Raw genomic sequence first — 23,291 nt, 5'->3', positions numbered from 1 at the left:
TACAGTAAGAGCATATCTGAATCGCCAGTGTCACTATTCTTGTGCTTTGGGGCCACTATTAAATAACATAAGGGTGACTTGAACACAAGCACAGAAGTACAGCCAACAGTGGGTCTGATAACCAAGCAGGCTCCTAAGTAACAGGTGGGGTGAGGAACCAACAGGATAAAGGGGTGATTCAGATTTCGGGCCTGGAGGGTGGGAGATTTCATTATGTTACTCAGAACAGCATGCAATTTAAAACTCATGAACTGTTTCTTTCTGGAATTTTCCAGTTGGTATTTTCAGACCAAGGTTGACCATGGGTAAATGAAAGTGTGGAAAGTAAAACTATGGGTAGGAGATTACTGTACCTTTACTTAAAATTTGTAGTGAATGTGGACTACTTATATAACGAAAATGACCATCTCAGGAAGGCTACACTTGACCTTCAGGCCACTATAGCTTTGAGAAGTCAAATGGTCTTAGGGACTACTTGGTGGTACCCTTCTTCTCACCTTATAACTTTGAAAGATGAGACGCTATCTTCCCAACTCAGCAGTTTCCTGGGGTAAATCAGAATCCTGATTATAAATGATGAGGTCCCTAGAGCAATAGCATGAGAATCTTCTGTGGCATCACTGAAGGGTGCAGACCCTGGATTCTCTGGGGGTAAGGTCTGGAGACTTGCACCTTTGTAAGCTCTCTTGATGCGTAAGGACTACTTCTCTGGGTCATCAGTCCCAGTCCTGCCACTTAGAAGCTGTGTGGTATTGGGCAAGTTACTTTAATTGTTCTGTATAACTCTCAGCCCTGTGCTGAGAAGCCAGATAAGGACAATAACAGATTATCCGATTTCATTCTCTGAATAGTATTACTGTTCTTTTTTATTGATGAGGAAACTGAAGCTTGAAGTGGTAGACCAAATTGCCTGTGGTCACAACAGCTAATTAAGTGACAGAGCCAGAACTTGTACCCAGGCTTCGACTACAGAGGAATGCTTTGGAAAACAGTAACACTGGTAGTAGTTTTGACTATTCCATCTCCCCCGAGCTAACATATAACACCAAGGCATACTTGGCCCCTCTCCTGTAGGAGCTTTCACATTTGCAGCTTCCAAACTAAAGTGTCCTTTTACAATCCAGAGTCCTACATTGTACCCTGAAGGTGTTGTCTCTCAGTCATGTCCGACTCTTTGCAACCTCATGGACTGTAGCCTGCCAGGCTCCTCTGTCCACGGGATTTCCCAGGCAAGAATACTGGGGTGGGTAGACATTTCCTTCTCTGGGGGAAATCTTCCTAACCCAGGGATCAAACCCGAGTCTCCTGCATTGCAAGCAGGTTCTTTACCACTGAGCCACCAGGGAAACCCGAATCCTTTTAGCATATTCTTATTCTGCCAAACCCCAGGGCTAAATGTCCAGTTTGAGGGATACTGACAGAGGGACGTGGGAAAACCAGGACCCCAGATAAATGGCTAAAAGAGCTGGGGCACTGTAATCTGGGGAACTTGAGCACGGAGGCTCCACTTCCAAATTCCTGACAACTGACCTGTGGTAGAGATTAGACGTCCTCCACCTAGGTACATCTAGGTATGCTGGGGAGAAATCAGGAAGAAGCCAATTTGGTTCAATGAGAGAAACTTCTAGTGCTTAGCTCAAACCATGTTAGATAGCTGGATACCAGCAGTGAACCATCCATTATTAGTTTACTTAAGAGAGGGGCTGACTTCAGGCTGACCTTAAAGCCAAGAGAGACTTGAATTCATACCCTGGTTTCACTCCACACTAGCTGTGTAAGTTTGGGCAAGTAACTTAACAAATCCCATTTCTTTACCTATAAGAAGGGCATCTCATTTTTTGGTGAATGTTAGATGTGTACAAGAGTTAATGTTTGGGCTGTAATTGCAATGAAGTAATTTCATTATAACAGAAATGCAATGCACAGCTAGTTTAAGCAAAAAGGGGAATTTACCAGCTTACATAATAGGGAATTTCAGAGATGGTACTGGTTTTAGACATGACTAGAGTGTCCATATATCATATCTGCTTCTTTCTGTGCTGACTTCACAGTCGTCACACTCCTTCCTCATTAGGAGAGGGGGAGGACAAAGCTGCCAGCTCCCTGTCTCCTTACCGCTTAACATCCCCAGAGTGTGACTTTTGACCCCAGGGAAGGCTGGTCCAGCTTGGGATACAGATGCTCCCTGCGCACTGTGATGAAAGGATATAGGACTTCCCTGATTGTCGAGTAATTAAGAACCCACTTGCCAATGCAGGGGACATGGGAATGATCCCTGGTCCGAGAAGACTCCGCATGCTGCAGGACACCCAAGCCTGTGGGTCACACACAACTCCAGAAGTCTGCATACTGCAACAAGAGAAGCCACTGCTCACTGCAACCAGAGAAAGCCCTCATGCAGCAATGAAGACCCAGCACAACCCAAAATAAATAAGTAATTAAAAAGAGGATACAGAATGCAGTTGGGGCCTAGGAAACAGAAACACAGAGTACATGACATGTATAAGCAGCTACTAGAGAGTGAAAGAGCTAAGGCAGAGTAAGAACTCAGCCACTGTCCCGTCTCCAGGCTGGGCCCAGGGTCACAGTGAATCATCTTTCTGCTTTGAAAAACAAAGACAAAAACAAAAAAACAACTTTATTTGACAAAAGACAAAAACAAGGTATTTACAGTAGTTTTTCGCTCAGATAATTCAACGGGATAACTGTGCTTCTCCTCCAGGCTTCTCTCACAACCAGACCAAGCAGAGCCTGCCCCACCCCCAGCCTCCCCATCATGTACAAGGGGGGATGCCAACCAGAATTCAGCAGCACGGCTCCCTCACCCCTTACGCCCTCTACTGCTCAGTGCACTGTGGGAAGGGAAAGTCCCCCCCACCCCCAGCCCAATACACTTCCAGAGTCCCCTGCTACCAGTGTCTTGCAACAGTCACGCCAGACCTGGGCTCACAGACACGGGGTGGGAAGGTAGGCCGGGCAAGCAGCAGCCTCCGCTAACCCTGAAGCTGCCATGTCCATTCTTCCCCAGTGGGGCCTCAGGAGGGTGAGGGTCCCTGATCCCCCTGGGACATGCAAGGAGGGGAGGCGGAAGAGAGAGCCTAGAAGACTCGCCTGCTAACAGAGAAAGAGCTCCTTCTCTTAAATAACCAATCCCCATTCCTACAGCAATGGGTGGGCCAAGCCACTCAGAAGTTGGGGAGCCTCCCTGAAGTCTTCAGGAAATCACCCCAGAAGGATAGAACACGTGTTGCTGCCTTTCTCCCGGCCAGGCCCACCCCATTCAGCCAACACCCAGGAACTGTGCTCCTGTGCCCAACCTGGCAACTTCAGGAAACTACAGGCTGAGTATCCTGACCTGTCTTTTGGCCCAGTAACAATGTTATTCATAACAAAAAATATTTCAGCTAATAACCTAGGATTAGTGTTTCTTAGGATATACTAGAAGATGGGGGTATATTGCTGTTGAATGCTATCAGCAATGAAACAGCAAAAAAAAAAAAGTGGGGAGGGGAAGGGAGGAGAATAAGACTTAACTGATCTTTCTCACTGTGAAGTTCAGGGCAGGGGCTTCTGCGGCTCCGATTTAAAGAAAGGTGCAAGAAAGAGACACTCACAGAGAACAGGCTTCATAACTGGCTTCTAGCCCCAGCCTCTCCCAAGGCAGGTCCACAGGCAGCGGGGGGCACCAGCCCACGCTTCCTGTGGGAATAGTCTCCGGCCACCATCATGGGAAAAGCTGCCCACGTAAGGGCTTTCGAACCAGTAGATGGCTCACTTCTCTCCAAGCAGGAGCTACAGGGAACTTTTTGACATTCTGGCCCCACTAAGCCAAGTTCCTAGAAGGAATTCAAAACCCAGGCCATGGGGTGAAGCTTTCAATAAAGGAGAAAAGATTAAAGAGGGAAATAAAAAAAAAAAAACCACCCCACTGCCTCAGTCTAGCTTACCTCCCCTACCCCCACCCTCACCATACAGTACAAACAAAAACAAACCAAAAAAAAAACAAAAAAAACACACCTGTTTTTATCCTCCTCCTCTGCTCTGCACGTAGAAGGTTTGGTCAGATTCTCTGTTGGACCCTCTCTGGTGTGGCTTGATCCCCTTCTGCACATGACGCAGAAAAGCCAAAGCCCATAAAAGTGTTTCTGCTTTTTTTTTTGGGGGGGGGGGGGAGGGAACCAAACCAACAACAAAACAACCATTTGGAAATTTGCAGAGATTTAGATGGTCCCCCAAATGAAAACACTCCTTCCTTGTAAAACAATCCCCAGCTGCAGTGGTGAACTAGTCCCAGCTCATCAGGCAATGCACTCTCATTCCCCACACCGGGGCTAACTATGCCTGTTCATGCAAACCACAGCAAAGAGGGAAAAATAAACACAAAGTTTGGCAAAAACCTAAACATCCAACTGGACTCGGTTCTGTTACATCTGATCAGTACCTCTTTTCTTTTGTTCACACTTATGAACCTGGAATGTCCACACTTGGCTTAACAAAGAGAGGCCCTGTTAGGGGCAACTTGGACCCAGCACGGGTCTGAACGAGGCCAGTTTCCCGTGCCCAGCCCAGGAAAGCAGGCTGCAACAAAGGCGTCCTGGGGATTCTCTGAAGCAGCAGCAGCAGCAGCAGCACCACGCCTGTCTCCCAGGTCTTGGTCTCGTCCCGGAGCAGGCCTAGAGAAACGGCAGAGTCAGCAGAGAGGTCCCGTCACAGCGCAGCGACACCGCCTGGTGTCTTCCTGCTGAAGACCTCCGGACAGAGGAGATGATCCTGATGTTTGGCAGTGATCCAAAGAAAACCCTCTGTGGGAAGGGGAACCAGAATGGAAACCCAGGACAGCGGGCTCGAACCTTGAGCACCCCTGCTGGCGGATGCCTACTTGGGGTTTTCAGGGACTAAGGCAATGGGAGTGCGCAGCAAGGGGGGTGACGGGTTCTGCTGCTTCTGGAGCTCCATCTCTGCCGCCCTCTGGAGCGCCACCTCCACCAGCAGCTGGAAGCCGCTGAAGTCCTCCTTGTCCTGCTCCGGGGGTGTGGGCGGGGGTGTGTTGAAGAGTCCGCCCGTGGGACTTCCAGCTTCGGCCCTGGTCAGCAGGGTGAGTGTGCTCCCAGGGGTCACCAGGGGCTTGGGGGGCTCCGGCTCCCCTTGTGGGAAGGCGGCTCCTGGCTTATCTCCCTGGCCGGAGTGGAGCGGCATGGAGCACATGGACAAGGAGAGCACGCTGGTGGGGGCTGGTACAGACACAGCCAGCACGGAGGGGCTGCCGCCTCGGGGGAGGGCCACATCGGAGGCCTTGCCCCCGCGGCGGGAAATGGTGTACTGGTTGGGGTCTTTGCCATCCTTCCGAAGCATGTCTGGGAGGAGCCGCCGCCGGGCGTTGATGAACCAGTTACAGATCTGGAATCAGAATGAGAGACCGGGATCAGGTTCCTCGATCGAAACCAGCTACAAAGCCCCTGTTCCAGGCCCCAGGAACACAGCAGCAAACAATTCAGGTTCAACTGCAGCCCTCACACAGATGTTTGTTGGGAAGAGAGAGTTAAAGAAGCAGTCAGATAAATGAAAATAAAATGCAACCAGCCAATGAAGGGACAGCATGGCAGTGCTGATGGAGGCAGGAATGGGAAGACCCGGTCAGGTTTGCGAGGACCCACGGTGGTGTTCTCTGAGGACAAGGCTCGCACAGCTCTCCAGTTCAGCCTTGCCACTGGCTGTCACTCACTCTCTAAAGTGCAATACCCCAGAACTTCCCTGGTGGTTCAGTGGTTAGGAATCTGCCTTTCAATGCAGGGTACGTGGGTTCAGTCCCTGGTCGGGGAACTAAGCCCACGTGTCACGACTACTAAGCCTGCGCCTCAACTAGAGAGTCCATGTACCTCAAACTACAGAGTCCACGCACTCTGGAGCCCACCTGCCACAACAAAGATGGTCTGTGTACTGCAACTAAGACCTGATGCACCTAAAATAGAAAGTATTTTTTAAAAAGTAAAGTAAAATGCAACACTATTATTCTTGTTCTAGAAAACTGCCATTTGTCTCCTACCACCTATAGAATCAAGTCCAAACTCCTGGGCCTGGGTATTAAACCCCTCCCCTGTTCGTGGCCTATCTTTCCAGCCCTTGTATAATTGTTAGTGTGAAACTGCTCACCAGCCTTTGTTGAGGCCCTGTGCTTAAAAAAGATAAAGGCTCCGTGCTTTTTTGCACATCACATTCGTTCTTTCTGGAACATCCACTTCTTTACCTGGAGAAGGCTTACTCTTACAAGTCTTGGCTGATCTAAATTGGGCTAGACAGAGGACATGGTTTTAAAACACATCTCTTCACCTACAGCTGCTGTGGGGCCTGACAGTTTTTTCATACTTGAATGAATGACACCATGAGGGCAGATAATTGTTTAGGGAGTGTGAACAGCTTCTGCACACCCAAGGGAAGGCACCTAATTATGGCATGACTACTGGCATCTAAAACACCAGCCTCTCATATCCCCTTTCCTCTCATTTACTCCCAACAGCCTAAAGTAACACTGATCGATCCTGTAACAGCTCACCTGGGCATTGTTTTAGAAGCTATGGATTAGACTAGGAAACAGTTTCTTAGCTGCGTGGCTGGTGTAAGCTCATAAATACAAAACCACTTTTCCCTTAAACAGGCAAATACAACCCCTTATCGTGTTTTCCATGTCCTTCTCCCTCTTGCCCTCCACTGGAGGAGCTACTGCCGGGGAAAGAGGCCAAATCCCTTTGCTGCTAACACCAAAGTACTGGAGAGAAGAAGAGACTGTGGGAGCGTGTTGGTGATGAGGGATGGGTATAGTGTGGACCATACCCACCCATCTAGGCATGTTTCTAGGCATTTTCGTTGAGAACGGTTCATCAGCAGTAGCCATTTAAGCACTGTGTGTGCGTGTGTGCATGCTAGATCACTTCAACCGTATCCTACTCTTGGCGACTCTATGGGCCATACATCTATGCAATTCTCTGCTAACAGTTTTATCAGCCTTATGTGTTTGGTCAATTCCCATTCTACTCAAGAACATACATAAAGCTGAGCCTGGAGAAGTCAGGCAGGAATCCACCTCCAGCCAGGGCTCCCCAAGCCTGGCCCTTTGGACCTGGAGGAACAACAAGCCCTATTCTTTGGCATCTTTCTCTCAGGATATCCGAGTCCCAAAGCCCAGCTTCTTTCATTCACTGGAATGGCCAAGGTAGAACCTCTCACCTTCCTGTTTCCTCCCTTTCAGGACTCCGCGCTCACTCAGGATTTACGGACTGCTTAGTGTATCAGGCCAGCTCTTGGTGCTGGGGATGCTTCTGTGAATTAAACAGACACACACTGTCCCGCGGAGCTTAAAGTCCATCTGGTTGTGGAGACTGGCAGTGAACAAACATCACCATCGCTGCCAAGAAGTGCCAGGAAGCAAACAGACAGGAATAAAAAGGTAGTATATAAAGATAAGAGTGACTTCTGTAGATAAAGGGTAGGGGAAGACCGAAACCTGACGGATTAGAAAGAGCCAGCCATACAGAGGCTGAGGGAACGATGTTCCAGACAGAGGGAACGGCAAATGTCAAGGCCCTGAGAGGCAGGAAAGGGTTTGGTGTAAGGAACAGACAGAAGCAGGCAGGGCTGACCCCACGAGGCCAGAGCACCATGGTTAACCACCAAAGCGGCCTAAACCATGAGTGGCCTGACCTAGTTTCCACATTGTTGGTTCTTCTCCTCAGTTCACTTCAGTCGCTCAGTCATGTCGGACTCTCCGTGACCCATGGACTGCAGCACACCAGGCCTCCCTGTCCATCACCAACTCCCGGAGTTTGCGCAAACTCATGTCCATTGAATCGGTGATGCCATCCAACCATCTCATCCTCTGTTGTCCCCTTCTCCTCCTGCCCTCAATCCTTCCCAGCATCAGGGTCTTTTCAAATGAGTCAGCTCTTCTCATCAGGTGGCCGAAGTATTGGAGTTTCAGCTTCAGCATCAGTCCTTCCAATGAATATTCAGGACTGATTTCCCTTAGGATGGACTGGTTGGATCTCCTTAAAGTTCAAGGGACTCTCAAGAGTCCAACACCACAGTTCAAAAGCATCAATTCTTTGGTGCTCAGCTTTCTTTATAGTCCAACTCTCACATCCATACATGACTACTGGAAAAACCATAGCTTTGACTAGATGGACCTTTGCTGGCAAAGTAACGTCTCTGGCTTTTTAATATGATGTCTAGGTTGGTCATAGCTTTTCTTCCAAGGAGCGAGCATCTTTTAATTTCATGGCTGCAGTCACCATCTGCAGTGATTTTGGAGCCCAAGAAAATAGTCTGTCACTGTTTCCATTGTTTCCCCGTCTATTTGCCATGAAGTGATGGGACCGGATGCCATGATCTTTGTTTTCTGAATGTTGAGTTTTAAGTCCGCTTTTTCACTCTCCTCTTTCACTTTCAAGAGGCTCTTTAGTTCCTCTTCACTTTCTGCCATAAGGGTGGCATCATCTGCACATCTGAGTTTGATGTTTCTCCCGGCAATCCTGATCCCAGTTTGTGCTTCATCCAGCCCGGCATTTCTCATGATGTACTTTGCATATAAGTTAAACAAGCAGGGTAACAACATACAGCCTCGATGTACTCCTTCTCCGATTTGGAACCAGCCTGTTGTTCCATGTCCAGTTCTAACTGTTGCTTCTTGACCAGTATACTGATTTCTTAGGAGGTAGGTAAGGTGGTCTGGTATTCCCATTTCTCTTAGAATTTTCCAGTTTGTTGTGATCTACAGTCAAAGGCTTTGGCATAATCAATAAGGCAGAAGTAGATGTTTTTCTGGAATTCTCTTGCTTTTTCTACGATCCAGCGGATGTTGGCAATTTGGTCTCTGGTTCCTCTGCCTTTTCTAAATCCAGCTTGAACATCTGGAAGTTCATGGTTCACGTACTGCTGAAGCCTGGCTTGGAGACTTTTGAGCATTACTTTGCTAGTGTGTGAGGTGAGTGCAATTGTGCAGTAATTTGAACATTCTTTGGCATTATCCTTCTTTGGGATTGGAATGAAAACTGACCTTTTTCAGTCATGGCCACTGCTGAGTTTTTCAAATTTGCTGGCATGCTGAGTACAGCACTCTTTGAGTCATCTTCTAGGATTTGAAACAGCTCAACTGGAATTCCATCACCTTCACTAGCTTTGTTTGTCATGATGCTTCCTAAGGCCCACTTGACTGCATTCCAGGATGTCTGGCTCTAGGTGAGTGATCATACCATCATGGTTATCTGGATCATTAAGGTCTTTTTTGTATAGTTCTTCTGTGTATTCTTGCTACCTCTTCTTAATATCTTTTGCTTCTGTTAGGTTCATACCATTTCTGTCCTTTATTGTACCCATCTTTGCATGAAATGTTCCCTTGGTACCTCTAATTTTTTTTTTTTCTCTAATTTTCTTTAAGAGATCTCTAGTCTTTGCCATTCTATTGTTTTCCTCTATTTCTTTGCACTGAACATTTAGGAAGGCTTTCTTATGTCTCCTTGCTATTCTTTGAAACTCTGCATTCAAATGAGTATATCTTTCCTTTTCTCCTTTGCCTTTAACTTCTCTTCTTTTCTCAGCTATTTATAAGGCCTCCTCAGTCAACCATTTTGCCTTTTTGCATTTTTTTCTTGGGGATGGCCTTGATCACTGACTCCTATACGATGCCATGAACCTCCATCCATAGTTCTTCAGGCACTCTATCAGATCTTATCCCTTGAATCTATTTGTCACTTACACTGTATAATCTTAAGGGATTTAATTTAGGTCATACCTGAATGGCTTTAGTGGTTTTCCCCACTTTCTTCAACTTAAGTCTTCTCATGGTCCTGTCTTTTCTCTCCTCCTGTTTTTTTTTTTAGTTCTACCACTTTATTGCTACCAACCCATCTCCCTCCACCCTTGTGCACACATGCTTAGTCATGTAACCCCATGGACTTCAGCCCGCCAGGCTCCTCTGTCCATGGACTTTTCCAGGCAAGAATACTGGAGTGGGTTGCCATTTCCTTCTCCATCTCCTCCTAGTTTATCAACAGATAACTTACAGAGCATGTAGCAGCTGCTGTAGGGAGAGGGAAAGACAGGACCCCCCCTTCACACACACACACCTGCCTTGTGCTGAGATGCCGGCAACTGTGTGGGCTGCAAAAACGTCTAACGTTCCTCTTACAGGTGAATGGACCAAAGGCCCAGTCTCCTCAGGGCTCCTGGACCAGTTTCCACCTCTGCCTATCGCCTTTCTCGGCTCATACCTTGGCAAGGCCTTGGGTACCACTACTCAAAGGGACAGCCACCTGTGACCAGAGCTGGCACCTGGAGATACATGGCTCCCTGCCCAGCAGCCTGCAGCCACACTTGCTCTTAGAGGTGAGCCAAGGACGGCACTGGACTCCAGGTCCTGTCAGGCTGGGAACGCTCCTGGGCAAGGCAGCACCAAAGGCTGCTTGTTGCTTCTCTCCCTCTCCATTCCAGCCTAGAAAGACCCTGCCTCTGCGGTTCACATTTACTCCGCCTTCCCTCTCTGGTCCTCTCAGAGCGAGCACACACATGACAGCAGCCATCAGCTGACGGGGCCGAGCTGCTCACTCCAGTCCTGGCTGCGGTGGCAGGAGGGCCCTGAGGGAGGAGTGAGACTGAATAGGCTAAGAGGACAAAGGAAGGAAGGACTTTGATATGAGGTACCATGCCAGCCATCTCACTTGTGATATGTTTAATCTGCAAGCAAGCCTCGACAGTAGTAAGCAGCGTCCCCAAAGTACTGCAGAGCGACCCAGAACTCACAGATGAAAGAATCTGCCCCAAGTCACACCGCCTCCAAGTACAGAGCTGGGGGTCAAGTCCAGGTCTTTTGGCTTTAGGGGCCCTCCTGTTCTTCTCATTCTCATTTGCTGTGTCTTACTGAATAGAGGAACAAAACGGAGAGCTGAAAGTCATCATCGTAATCCTAAAAGCAGACACTTGTTGAACAAGACAAAACAGACAGTAAGGAGGCTGCCAAGTTTTCCGCAGGCCAGGGTGAGCTTAGGAAGGGGGCTGTTCTTATGCTGTTCCCTTTTCAGAATTAGAAGCCAAAATGGGAGGTGCAGCTAGAGGCTAGGTGCCCACGCATCTGCTGGTAAAGCCAGGCTCCCCTCCACACGACTGTGCTGCTGTTCTGAACATCTCCCATCGAACTAACTCACTCTTCTACCTGGTGGCTCAGCGGTAAAGAACCTGCCAGCAATGCAGGAGACACAGGTTCAATCCCCGAGTTGGGAAGATCTCTTGGAGAAGGAAACGGCAACCCGCTCCAGTATTCTTGCCTGAGAAATCCCAAGGACAGGGAAGCCTGGTGGGGCTACAGTCCATGAGGTCACAAAAGAATCAGGACCTGCTTAGTGACTAAACAACAAGTTTATGAGACAGCTTCTGTGATGAGCTCCATTTTATTTCAGCTGTTGAAGAAACAGAACCCCGATCAGGGAGATTCAGTAACAAGTGCAAAGGCTGGGATGTGGTCCAAATAGCCTGGTTCCAGGCAACAACCATGTGAAAAACTAAAGACAGTCAGCCCGAGGCCCTTCCTCCTTGCTCAGAGGCTTCCATCTCTCTGTCTCCAGCTGCCTCCCCATCTACCTGTGCCCCAGGAGAGCACTGCACCTCTCCCCCTTATCCCAGGATGTAGCAGAAACATGACCAGGGTTGAGAGGAGCAAGGGACCAGTGTTTCTGTCTTGAGCGCAGTCGTGTGGAGGGGAGCCTGGCTTTACCAGCAGATGCGTGGGCACCTAGCCTCTAGCTGCACCTCCCATTTTGGCTTCTAATTCTGAGAAGCGAACAGCATAAGAACACCCCCCTCCCCAAGCTCACCCTGGCCTGCGGAAAACTTGGCAGCCTCCTTACTGTCTGTTTTGTCTTCTCATCCGATAGAAATGCACAGTTGAGGGAGGCAGGGGAAGGGCCCAAGGCCCGAGTGTACCACCAGTGCCAGCTGTGATAACAGGCTGTGTGGATTTTCTGCAGCTCCCTCTGGCTGCTCAACCCAAGCTTAAATAGGGGGGGGGGGGCGGAAAGCACGTGACATGCTCCAGCTCAAGGTCCCTGAGGAGTGGGTAGGAGAATGCCAAGGTGAATTCTGTGATTGATACGGCAAAACACAGGCTGGGTGCCTGAAGACTGTCCCTACCATAAAGCAGGGCTCTGTCTGAAAGGCTGCTGCCCTGTCAGTAGCTTTTTTTTAATCAGTGGCCCAGATGAAGGATACAGAAGGAATCACTGTGGCAAATGGGAGTGGGAGGGGCACTAGGGAGCCGATGAAGGCCATGAGGATCAGAGCAGGTCTTTTGAAGGCATGTGAGTGGTTTTTTTTTTTTGGCTGTGTCACGCACCATGTGGGATCTTAGTTCTCCAACCAGGGATCAAACCCAGGTCTCCTCCATTGGTAGCGTAGTCTTAACCACTGGACCACCAGGGAAGTCCCAGGAGTGCTTTAACTTTAGTAAGTCTTTTCAGCTGGGAAAGACAGAAGTAAAAAGAGGGGAAAGAATGAGGGCACAGAGAGACCTTTCCCAAACATCCAATCCCTCCACCTGAGTTGTGACCATTCCTATCTGGGTGCTCCTAAAGGCAGCTGGCTATGTTAGATCACCTTAAGGGTGATTTTTAAAAACTATATATTCTGCTTTATAGATGGGGGATAGAGGAGGGTGGAATCAGGAATGTGGTGTTGTTTTTTTTTTTTAGGAATGTATATTTTTAAACAAGCTTTCCAGAATTCTGCCACCCAAGTTTAAGAACCAATGGTTTAGCCCACTGGTTTAACTTGTCCTAGTGGGCCAAACCTCATATTTAAGCAAAAAAGTTTTATACAAAAAGCTCAGAAAACAAAACAAAACACACAGATGAAAAGCCTTAAGGTGGGGAGACAGTGGTTACCTGCAGGAAGAAGCCGGGAGCCTGCCTTTGGAGCCTTTCAGAGTAAAGAGAGCAGCTTCGAATGGTAAAGGCGCAGTGATAAAAGAATTCGCCTGCCAATGCAGGAGATCTAAGAGACACAGGTTTGATCCCTGGGCCGGGAAGATGCCCTGGAGGAGGGCATGGCAACCCACTCCAGTATTTTTGCCTGGGAAATCCCATAGACAGAGGAAGCTGGCAGTCTGCAGTTCATAGGGTCATGCCTATGCATGCCAGGGCAGGGCCAGGCTACCCCCTGGCCACGCAGCAGGTCACTACAGCTTTGGTCCCTCTCTGGCCCAGGACAAGTATCAGAGGGACTGCTGACCCCACCTCCCCGATCCTTCACGTCCGTCAGGATTCCAGATTCAGCTTCCTGAGAGAAGCCTTGCCTACCAGGGCAGTTCATCTGACACCACACTGGAAATTAACTACACTGAATCCTTAGTCCTTTGAATAATGCCTTCCCTCCCCCTGGGGGTAGGGTGGGCGGGGGGGGGGGGGGACAGTGCCTGTTCTACTGTGGTGTTTCCAGGACACAGCATCAGGTCCGGCACAGAGCATCCCCCATCAATACTCCACACGGTGGAGGGAAATGGGCCCAACCTCCCTGCCACGCTTACCTTCCCTCCCCAACAGGCAGCCCCTTAGAACAGTTAGGAAGCACAGCAATACAGTGGGCTTAGAGGGTGTCACTGGGGCCTGTGAAAATCCTTCACAAATGACTTTTTGCTTTCACCCTCACAACTGCCTAGCCCGGGGGCAAGTACCAGCAAACCAGTGAGTTAAATGACTCATTGACTTGCTAATGAGATTGCTCCTGGGCCAGTTAAAGGAGACAATCAAAAGGGACGTCCCAGGGGAGAGAGTGAACAAGCTTGGCAAAAGCTTGATGCTGGCTGGAGTCAAGTGATGGATGCCAGAGGTGTTATTACAATATTCTCTTACTTTTGCAGTTATTTGCAAATGTTCTTAATAAATAATGTAAATTTTAAAAATTAAATACAGGAAAAAGAGATGCTTCCAGGGACTGGCTTACACCAACTTTTCTAGGTTGAGGAGCCACTGCATTTCCGTACTTCTGAAGTCCTCATTGTTGACATTTTCAACAGTTTAATCTTCTCTTTGTCACTTCAAGAATTATTTACTGAGCATCTACCAGACACCTGGCATTAAGCTAACACTTAGGATGTATGATAAATAAGACTAGGCTTCTGGAGTTTAGTGTTCTAAAAATCATTCAGGGCTTCCTTGGTGGCTCAGAGGGTAAAGAATCCACCTGCAATGTGGAGACCTGGGTTGGGAAGATCCCCTGGGTTGGGAAGATCCCCTGGAGAAGGGAATGGCAACCCACTCCAGTATTCCTGCCTGGAGAATCCCCATGGACACAGGAGCCTGGCAGGCGCAGAGTCGGACAGGACTGAGTGACTAAGCACAGCACCAGTGACTAAGCTTCCGAACTCCCAATGCAGGGGCCTGGGTTCAATCCCTGGTCAGGGAACTAGATCCCACACGGAGCGACCACGACCAGTCACAGTCAAATAAACCAGTCACTTTTTAAAAAAAAGGCCATCAGTCAATTCCAAATGCTGACCAGTCCTGGTGCTGTGGAAGCACAGAGCTCCTCTAGGGGTCAGGGGTCTCCCTGGTCAGGGGTGGAAGCAAAGGGGTCTGGGTATCTGTCAGGGTGACAGGAGCATGGGAGGCCAGGGATGAGGCCTGCTCTGCAGGCTGGTACAGCAGCCACTGAAGGGCTTTAAGCAGAGGGGTGACAGGTGACCCAGGTTGAATCAGGGTAGGAGAGAAGCCATATTCCTGAAATACTGGCTTCCCTGGTGGCTGCAGTGGTAAAGAATCCACTTGCCAGCGCAGGAGACGCCAGTTCAATCCCTGGGTCAGGAAGAGTCCCTGGAGGAGGAGGAGATGGCAATCCATTCTGGCATCCTGGCCTGGGAAATTCCATGGACAGAGGAGTCTGGTGGGCTACAGTCCGTGGGGTCGCAAAGAGTCAGACACGACTGAGCAACTAAACAGCAGCAGCAAGTATATTGGAACTGGTGAGACCAAACGAGCTGAGAAAGGGCTATCAGGGGGAACTCCTTAGAGAAGGAAGGATCCAGCTTGGAGAAATTAGGTGTTATCAGTCTGGGGTGCCGGTGAGACCTTCAAGCAGGGGTGTGTGTGGCTGGCGCTGCTTGGGATTCACAGTACAGTTTTCATCAAGAACGCCAGTCGGGGGACTTCCCTGGTGGCCCAGAGGCTGGGCGTCCGCCTCACAGTGCAGGGGACGCAGGTTCGATCCTGATCGGGTAACTAGGATCCCACATGCTGCGAGGCAGCCAAGCCCAAGCGCCACAACTCCTGAGTGCTCGTGCTACACCCAAGACCTGACATGGTCAAACAAATAAATATTAAAAAAAGAATGCCACGCGGTCCAGGCTGCTCCTTAACTCTCAGGGTGGCCACCTCTGAAACCCCTCCCACCAGCGGAGGCTGAGACCCAGCCGGCCCTTCTGCAGAAGCCTCCAGTCTGCAGCAGCTAATCCATGTCCCAGACCTACATTTCTGTAATGCAGGGATCTGGGGGCGTGGCATCCGAGGGGCCCACAGAGTTCTGCACAAGAACTCGTTTGGTTTGGTCTTGTTTCCATTTTGGTCACAAGTAGCAGTGCTGTGGCCTCTGGCCACCCAGGTTTGCTCAATTCTGGAGCCAGGCAGTGCCTCTGTCTCCCTACTCATCCTAGGGCAGCCAACAACACACCATCCACCACTTGATATTAATGCAGTTGGGTGGAATCCCATTCCTTTTACATTTCTTTACCTTGGAAAACTGGTTATTTTACAGTTGTGTATAAGAGCAAAACAAGTAGTTTGTTTTTTTTTTTCTTTAAAACCCAGTTTTATGTTTGTACATGCTTAAAGAATGTGATAAAAATTATTCAAGTCAACACTGTGAGGTAGGCAAATCCATGAAAAGTATTTTCTTTAAGAGAAGTCAGTACATTATTCAGGCTTGAGAAACACTGTCCCTTTAGCAATTTCAATAAAGTGTGACAGGTGGTTTAGCAGCACAGGTAGAGGCATATGGAATACACAGCAGTGGCCTCCACCCTAGGCTGGGGGAGTCAGAGCATGAGTTCATGAGAAAATGCCTCACCAGAGTAAGCCAGGCTCAAGAGAGGTCAAGAAGAAACCAAGGGAGATGGCTCAGAGGCTGCAGAGTTCAAGGGCCCGAGAGACAGGAGGAAAAAGGCTTCAGGCAGAAGACTGGCAAGAGGCTACCTAGGTAATCCTGGATCTTAGGCACCTGTCTTTGGCCTGTGCTGTTCTATATCCTGTGAGTTAAAGTCCACCTCTTCTGGGAGGCCTTCTGAGACTCCAGGCCTGCTCAGAAGCCCTGCCCTCATCTCTGCTGCCATCTGTCCCAGCAGTGATCACTTCTCCCAAACATCAGTGACCAGGTCTTCCCCAGCTCCCATCCCAGACTAGACACTGCCCAGGGTAGGCCTGTGTCTGGGTCCTCTCTGGGGCCCCAAGCTCTGCCCAGCATATAGCACTTGTCGGTACACCGAGGGTCTCGGAACTGCTAGGCAAGACCTGTGATCTAGGAGAGGATGAGAGGAAGAGCAGAAGCACCCGCCCTTCCTGAACACCTCCCAGTAAGCCTGGAATTCTTCTCGGTCTGGCGCCCTGACCTACTATCAAAGTGCTACCAACATCTCCCTTTCTCAGATGAGGAAACACGAAGCTCAGAGAGGAGGCAGTGACTTGGCCAAGGTCCAGGCTTTCTCTTGTGGAGAAGATGGGATCCGAGTCAGGGTCTGTAACTCTAGAGCCTTTCTCATAGACAGACTCCTATTAACCACTGCCCAGCAGGTATAAAGTCAGGTGACAGGAATTCAGAGGGCTGAATACTCACCATGAGGCTTTGTAGAAGAGGGAAAACAGCTGGAAGATGTGGGCGGTTCGGAGTCGGGTAAGGGAATGAGAGGTAGGGCCATGGACTGGAGGAACGGGCCAGGAAAGGAGAGAAGTGGGAGGGGAGGCGGCGGGCATGGAGGTGCGCCCCTGCGAGGCCGGGGGCCCGCTCTGGGTCGGGTGTCTTACCTCAGCATCATGAAAACAGAACACACACACCTGCAGGTCAGCAACAGGGACAATTCAAAGTAGCTAATTCCCCTCACTCTGACCAGAAGTGGGTAACAGGCTCCTTTGAGCGTCTTCATGTTTGTGGTTTACAGAGCACTTTCACATCCAGTTCTGAATCTCTTCCTCACAGCAGTTCAGTCAGGCAGTCCAACCCCACTTTACAGATGGGAAATCAAAGTGTGGTTCACAGCTTCTGCATGGCAGAATGGGGTTTTGACCCCAGAATCTCTCCCTTCTGCCCTTTCCTTCACTGTGATTCCAACTCCTTTTTAACCAATCTGCAGATCACCAACTGCCCCTGGAAACCAAACTGCCATCCAAGCACCTGTCTGGGGCTGGAGGCCAAAGCCCAGACACTCACTGCCTTTCCACCTTCTCTTGGTGTCCTGTATTAATGATGACACCCAGACATTAATAACAATTCCCTGCCTCTTCAGAACGCCCCAGAATCTGAAATCTAGCTGTGAAGTCTTCACACAGTTGTCTTCCTGTGAGGCAGAGAGGCTGGCTATTCTCACCTGACCCAAGAAGAAACTGAGGCCCAGGGAGGGGAGGTGACCAGCCCAAAGCCACACAGCTGAGTCAGTGACAGGCCTGGGATGGGACCAGAACCTGAGTCTCCTGCGATCCCCTGCTTACCTGCAGCACCGACAGGTTGGTCTGTCCAGAGAGGCTCAGCTTCTCCTGCTCTGAGGGGTAGGCGTTGTAGCGGTGCAGGTACAGCCAGTCCCGGAGGATCTTCACCGACTCCTTGGGCAGGTTCCCTCTGCGCTTCCTCTTGCCTGCCAGGGAGAGGAGGCCTTCCTCCTCGCCCAGGTCACTGTCCGACATGGTGTCTAGGGGCGAGGCGAGACCTCAGGCAAGCCTGAAAGAGGTGACAAAGGGGATGGGGACGTTATTACCACGTGCTGCCTGTGACCCTTCTCTCAGCACGTCATTAGAGCCTGGGACGCCAGAAATGGGGTAATCGAAACTCAGTCTCAGGCCACACCAAAGCTTGGGCAAGGTAGAAGGAAGAGCCCAAAACGCCTCTAGTTCATCAGGCCAGAGCAAACTATTGAAACAAATGGTAGATCATTAATAAATAGAACCAGACAGTAATTACAGCTACCACTGAGGCCTGTTTTCTGCGCTCTGTACTGAGCACTTCACATTTGTTATCTCATTCAGTCCTCACACATGCCCTTGTGAGGGAGACAGTAATATGATCATCATTTTATAGATAAGAAAAACGAAGGCCCAGAGAGATTCAGAAAGTCATCCAGGATACTATGGCTGTTAAACAGTTACCATGGGACCCAGTAATTTCATGCCTAAGGTAGCTGGTTATGAAGACAAGTGAAAACCCATGTCCACACAAAACCTTGTACAACATTATTCATAGTAGTCAAAGGTGGAAGCAACCCAAGTATCCTCCAACAGATGTATGGATAAATGAAATGTGGTCTACCCATAATACAGTAGAATATTATTCAGCTGTAAAAAGGAAGTCTCGATACAGGCTACAGTATGCATGAAATTGCAAATATGCTAAGTAAAAGAACCCAGTCACAAAAAACACATACTGTATGATTCTATTTTTATGAAATGTTCAGAATGGGCTGGAAGGGAATAGAAGAGTAATCACTAAAGGGTATGAAGTTTCTTTTCCAGGTGATAAAATCATTGATCTATTTGCTTTTAAATGTGTAAGCTAGGGACTTCCCTGGTGGTATAGTGGATAAGAATCCGCTTGCCAATGGAGGGAAAACAAGTTTGATCCCTGGTCAGGGAAGATCCCACATGCCGAAGAGTTAGTAACTAAGCCCATGCACTACTACTAAGCCCGTGCTCCACAACGAGAGAAGGCACCACAATGAGAGGCCCTCGCATCACAACGAAGAGGAGCCCCCCTCCACCATCCAAAGCAACTAGAGAAAGTCTGTGCGCAGCAACGAAGACCTAGCACAACCAAAAAAACAAAAGTGTAAGCTGTACGGTATGTGAATTATACTTCAATAAAGTTGTTATAGAAAAAAAAAAATCTGACCTCCAGGATGTGGTATGGAAGCACAGTTTGGACCCTGATGGCTTGCCCTGCCCCCATGCCTTCCTGCTTCCCAGGTCTCCCAAGACCCAGTGTGGAGTCTGGAAACCCTATCAATCTCCACACTCCTATAGCAATCCATGCAACATTTACTGTGTACCTATTGTATACCCTGCAGAAATGTTGAATTATCCCTACTGGTTTTCTCTCTGACATTCTTCTTCGTCATTTAGACCTTGGTCTGGTCCCAGAAATCAGTGCCTCAAAAATCCGGAAAAATGAGCAAAGGCTGGGCTCTGGTTCCTCCAGCTTGGCTGTGTGACCTGGGGCAAGCAACCTTCCCTCTCTGGGCTTGCGTCCTAGTCAACTGTCAGTGGAAGGAAGGTGTTTCCCTAGACACTCCCAACTCAGTTGCTCATCCTCCTCATCCCCCCCCCCCCCCAAGGTTCTCCTTCCCCAACGCAGTAAAAGATCTACATTTTTAAAACCAAAAAAAAGTTCCAGGACAAGCTGATGCCAGAATCTCAAGGCTCCTCCCTCCTCAGCCTTTTAACAGCTCCCTCGCAGTCTGGGCCAGCAGACTCTGGCATCTCCCAGGTTTTGTTTCCTCGACTTGGGCCGGAGCCCAGATATCTGGGCTGGCTAGGCCAGGCTTTCGAGGGAAGGGTCTACTCTCCCAGCCAGGCCACCTGGAGGTGAGACAGGCACTGGTGAGAGATGCCACTCCTCAGAGAGCACCACGAGCAGGCTGCTTTCTGAGGTCAGGTTTCTGAGGTTTAGCTGGCCAGGGCAGTCAGGACCTGAGCTCAGGCAAGGATGCAGCCCTGGCAGGCTGGGAGTTTACGCGAGGTGATCTGCACAAATTCCACCCTGGCTGCCAATCAAATCCTAGTCTGCGGGGTTCCAGTGGGTGGCCTGCGGAGATGACCCTGCACAGACTTCCCCACCGCAGTGTCTGCGACCCAGCCATACACCGACAACTACAGCAGACACCAGTCACAAACCCCAAGCAGGGAGGTTCACCACACACACACCCCACACTCCCACCCAGCCTCACACCAGGCAACTCTTAACAGCACTCCCGATAACTGGCACCAGCCCATCGCCCAGCCCCTGGAACCCCCACGATTTCCACCGACAAATCCAGCAGACATACAGTTTACAAATCCCACCTTCAGCACGAACAACTGGTACCACGCAACCAGTCCCTGGATATACGCCCACTCAAGAACTCCAAACGACTCACCCACCCACAAACTCTCAGACTGGGAAAACTCCTGACCGCATCACACCAGGGATCAGGTCTTACCCTCACTGGCCTGCGGCAGCACCCTCTGAACACAACACCCGGGGCACCACTCCACGACGCCGGACCTGCAAGCACTCCCGCACCGACTTTCTGACAACTCCCTGCAGCTCGGCCGACACTCCCCCGGGCCGAGCCCTCGCGCGGCGTTCCCAGAAGTTCACACAAAGCGCGCAGCCTCCCCCGCGGCCCAGACCCGAGTCGGAGCACATGGCTCCCGGGGCGGCGGGGGAATCGGCCTTCGCTCGGGGCGCCGGCACCCCTCGCCCCCCCGCCCCGCCACCCTGCGTCACACTCGGCGCTTCGGCTCCCCGGCGGGCCCGCCACCCCTGTGGGGCGGGGGCTCGGGAAGAAAGAAAACTCACGTGTCTGTCCCGGGGCAGGAAAAAGTTTGGTTCCCACCCTCCTTCCCCCGCCGCTCGGCGCTGGCTGATCTTCGGGGCGCGGGGCCGGCCGAGCCTGCGCGCTCGGCTTTGTGCTCCGAACTCGGCCCGGAGGGGGAGGGGAGGGGGCTGGGCTCCCACCTCCGCACCGCCCCCCCACCGCACCAGCCCTGCGCCCAGACTCCATGTTGGCCGCCCCCTGCCCCGGAGACTGCGCGCTTCCCCCCCCCGAGGGAGGCTCGGCTCCGACTCGGCCTGCCCGAAGGACCCGGCGCGCACAAACTTTCTTCGGGTCGCCGGCCCCACGCGCCCCGCTCCCTTGGCCCGCCCGGGAGTGACAGATGCCTCAGAGACAGACTTTCCTTTGTTCCAAAGGAAAAGGGAACTCGCGCGGGCTCCCCGGCCCCCCCCCCAGCTCCGAGACCTTCCCGCTGCCCCCACCCGCAGCTGTCACTCTCGGGGGGCCCCTCCCCGGCCCGGCCGCGGCGGGGGGTGGGGGGGCGACCGGCGGTTAGCAACGTGCACTTTTGAAACCAAACAAACCCGCCCCCCGCGCGCTCAACCCCGGCCCCGGGGCTGGGTAGGCCCTCTCCCGGGGTGGGATCCTCGGGAGCTGGGTACCCTCCCCGACCAAGGGGCCCCAAGCGAACTTCCTCCGGGAGGGGGGGAGGGCGGGAGAGCCGCGCCCCCCCGTACCCCGACCGGCCCCCACCAGCACACCGCAGTCGGGACTCAAACACACCCGGGCTCACACACCCACAATCGCACGCGCTAGGACGACGCCCCCTCCCCCGCCTGGCGGAGAGAAAGAAACTTTCCAAGTTGTCCGCGCGCCCCCCCGCCCCCATCCGCCCCCCCCCCAACTCCGGCGCCCCGCACTGACTTTCCCCCAGCGGCTTTTCCGTCCACGAGGCCTCGGGCTCGGTCCCGGGCGTCCCGGCAGGGGGCGGGGGGCGCCGGGGGAGCGCGCCGCGTACCTGCCGGGCCTGACACTCGGGCCTGACAGCTCGCGGCTGGAAAGCACCTCGCGGCCTGACGTCAGATCCCCTCTCCTCCCCTCGGCGCTCGGCTCGCCCTCCCCCACCCGCCCGGAGGGAGAAAACAAACTTTGTGCGGAGCGCGGTGCGCTACGCCCACCCCCCGCGGGGCGGGCCTGCGGAGGCTGGGGGCTCGGCCCCGCCCACCGCGCCCGGAGGGGGCGGGGCCGGGAGGGCACCTTCTTCCTGCGCCCACCCCCGCCCGCAGGAATGCTGCATGGCCTCCGGAGAGGAGCGCTGGGGACCCCGGTCGGGACCGTCCGCTTGGGGGGCAGGAAGTGGCCCGTTCCTCCTTTCGGAGAGCGTTTCCGGAGCGCCTACTGTGTGCCCCACGCTGGGGGGTGGGGGCCGTAATGAGGAAGAGAAGTCATGCAGATCCTAACGTTTGTTAGTCTGTTCCCTCCACCGGGATCTCCCGCCGGCGGGTTGATTGTTCCCATTGCTTGGAGAGGAAACTGAGGCCCAGTTGGTCCGGGGATTTACTGCCCGCCCCCTAACTGGTGAGGACTTCGGTCTGAATGTGACGCTGGTTCTGTCCTCAAGGTCTCATAGAGTCGGATAGAGGTCACCCCTCGGACACAAGCCCAAAGCACGTAGCCCTAGAGTTCATCACACAAGGGGCAATCAAAGCGAAAGACAGCCAGTGTTTAAGGAGTGTTTGTAAGGCAGTGATGTTTAAGCAGTGACGTTAAGCGAGGCACTGCCTGTGTCGCCCTCGGCTCTTGCGGTAGGTGCTGTTATATGTCAGTCCTTGGTTTGCCCGTGAGCGGTTCTTAGCCATTGCTTGTTACGCGGTCAACCGGAGTCATTCAGCCCAGGTGTGTCCATAGCGCAGGCCAACCCCTTATCCGATTGAGACCGGCCCTTGAAGGAGGCAGACCACCTGAGGGCTGTCAGTGCTCCTGGCTGGTATCTTTTTCCTCTGCCCAGGATACCCAACTCCAGTATCTGTCCCTTGGTCTTCCCCAACCCTGCCAGCACTCTTCCCTGCTCTTTGCTCTCTGTTCCACATACTGTGAAATAATCTGTTGACCAACCTGCTGGCCTTTCAGGGAAACTTTGTGCCCTGCAGAGCCTAGCACAGAGTCTAGCACAGAGTCAGCCTAAAAAGGGCAAGGCCTTTGCTGGGCCTCTGGTTCCTCATCTGGTCCCAGATGATCTAAGACCCTTGAGCTTGGAAATCAGCAGCTTTGAAATGGCTTTTGGTTTTAACTGCAGTTTAACTATGGAGAACTCAGAAGAAAGATCTAGTTTGCTCCCCAGGCCCTAAACCCATCAGAATGCTGATTAAATGATTAAGGTGCACCTGGGTTCCCCATTGAAGCCAGACCAACCTGCAAATGCTTAGAACCCATTCGGCCACTCTGCTTTCCTTGCTGTGATCGCCAGGGTGCCAGTACTGCCGCCCAGTGCTTCCATTTCAGATGGGGAAACCACGGCCCGACTAGAGGC

General features: G+C 51.5%; 1 protein-coding gene across 4 annotated transcripts; it reads right to left on the bottom strand.

Annotated features, from left to right (window-relative positions):
* Window positions 1–2,604: 2,604 nt before the first annotated feature.
* Window positions 2,605–21,942, bottom strand: TGIF2 (TGFB induced factor homeobox 2). Of its 4 annotated transcripts, none has more exons than XM_043478696.1 (3): window positions 21,686–21,942; window positions 17,727–17,952; window positions 2,605–5,397 (listed from the first exon to the last, which is right to left on the bottom strand). In XM_043478696.1, the coding sequence occupies exons 2-3, from the start codon at window positions 17,916–17,918 to the stop codon at window positions 4,876–4,878; spliced, it is 714 nt and encodes a 237-aa protein (XP_043334631.1). In that variant the 5' UTR covers window positions 17,919–17,952; window positions 21,686–21,942; the 3' UTR covers window positions 2,605–4,875. The 4 variants fall into 4 exon arrangements, with proteins under 4 accessions (XP_043334631.1, XP_043334632.1, XP_043334633.1 ...); XM_043478697.1 differs by having other exon boundaries at window positions 21,780–21,942; XM_043478698.1 differs by lacking the exon at window positions 21,686–21,942 and adding an exon at window positions 20,785–20,901.
* Window positions 21,943–23,291: the final 1,349 nt, after the last annotated feature.

The sequence above is a fragment of the Cervus canadensis genome, chromosome 10 (genome assembly GCF_019320065.1).
Source record: "Cervus canadensis isolate Bull #8, Minnesota chromosome 10, ASM1932006v1, whole genome shotgun sequence".
NCBI lineage: Eukaryota > Metazoa > Chordata > Mammalia > Artiodactyla > Cervidae > Cervus > Cervus canadensis.
Note: the sequence above shows the minus strand (reverse complement) of the source record. Positions and strands in the feature narration are given on the sequence as shown.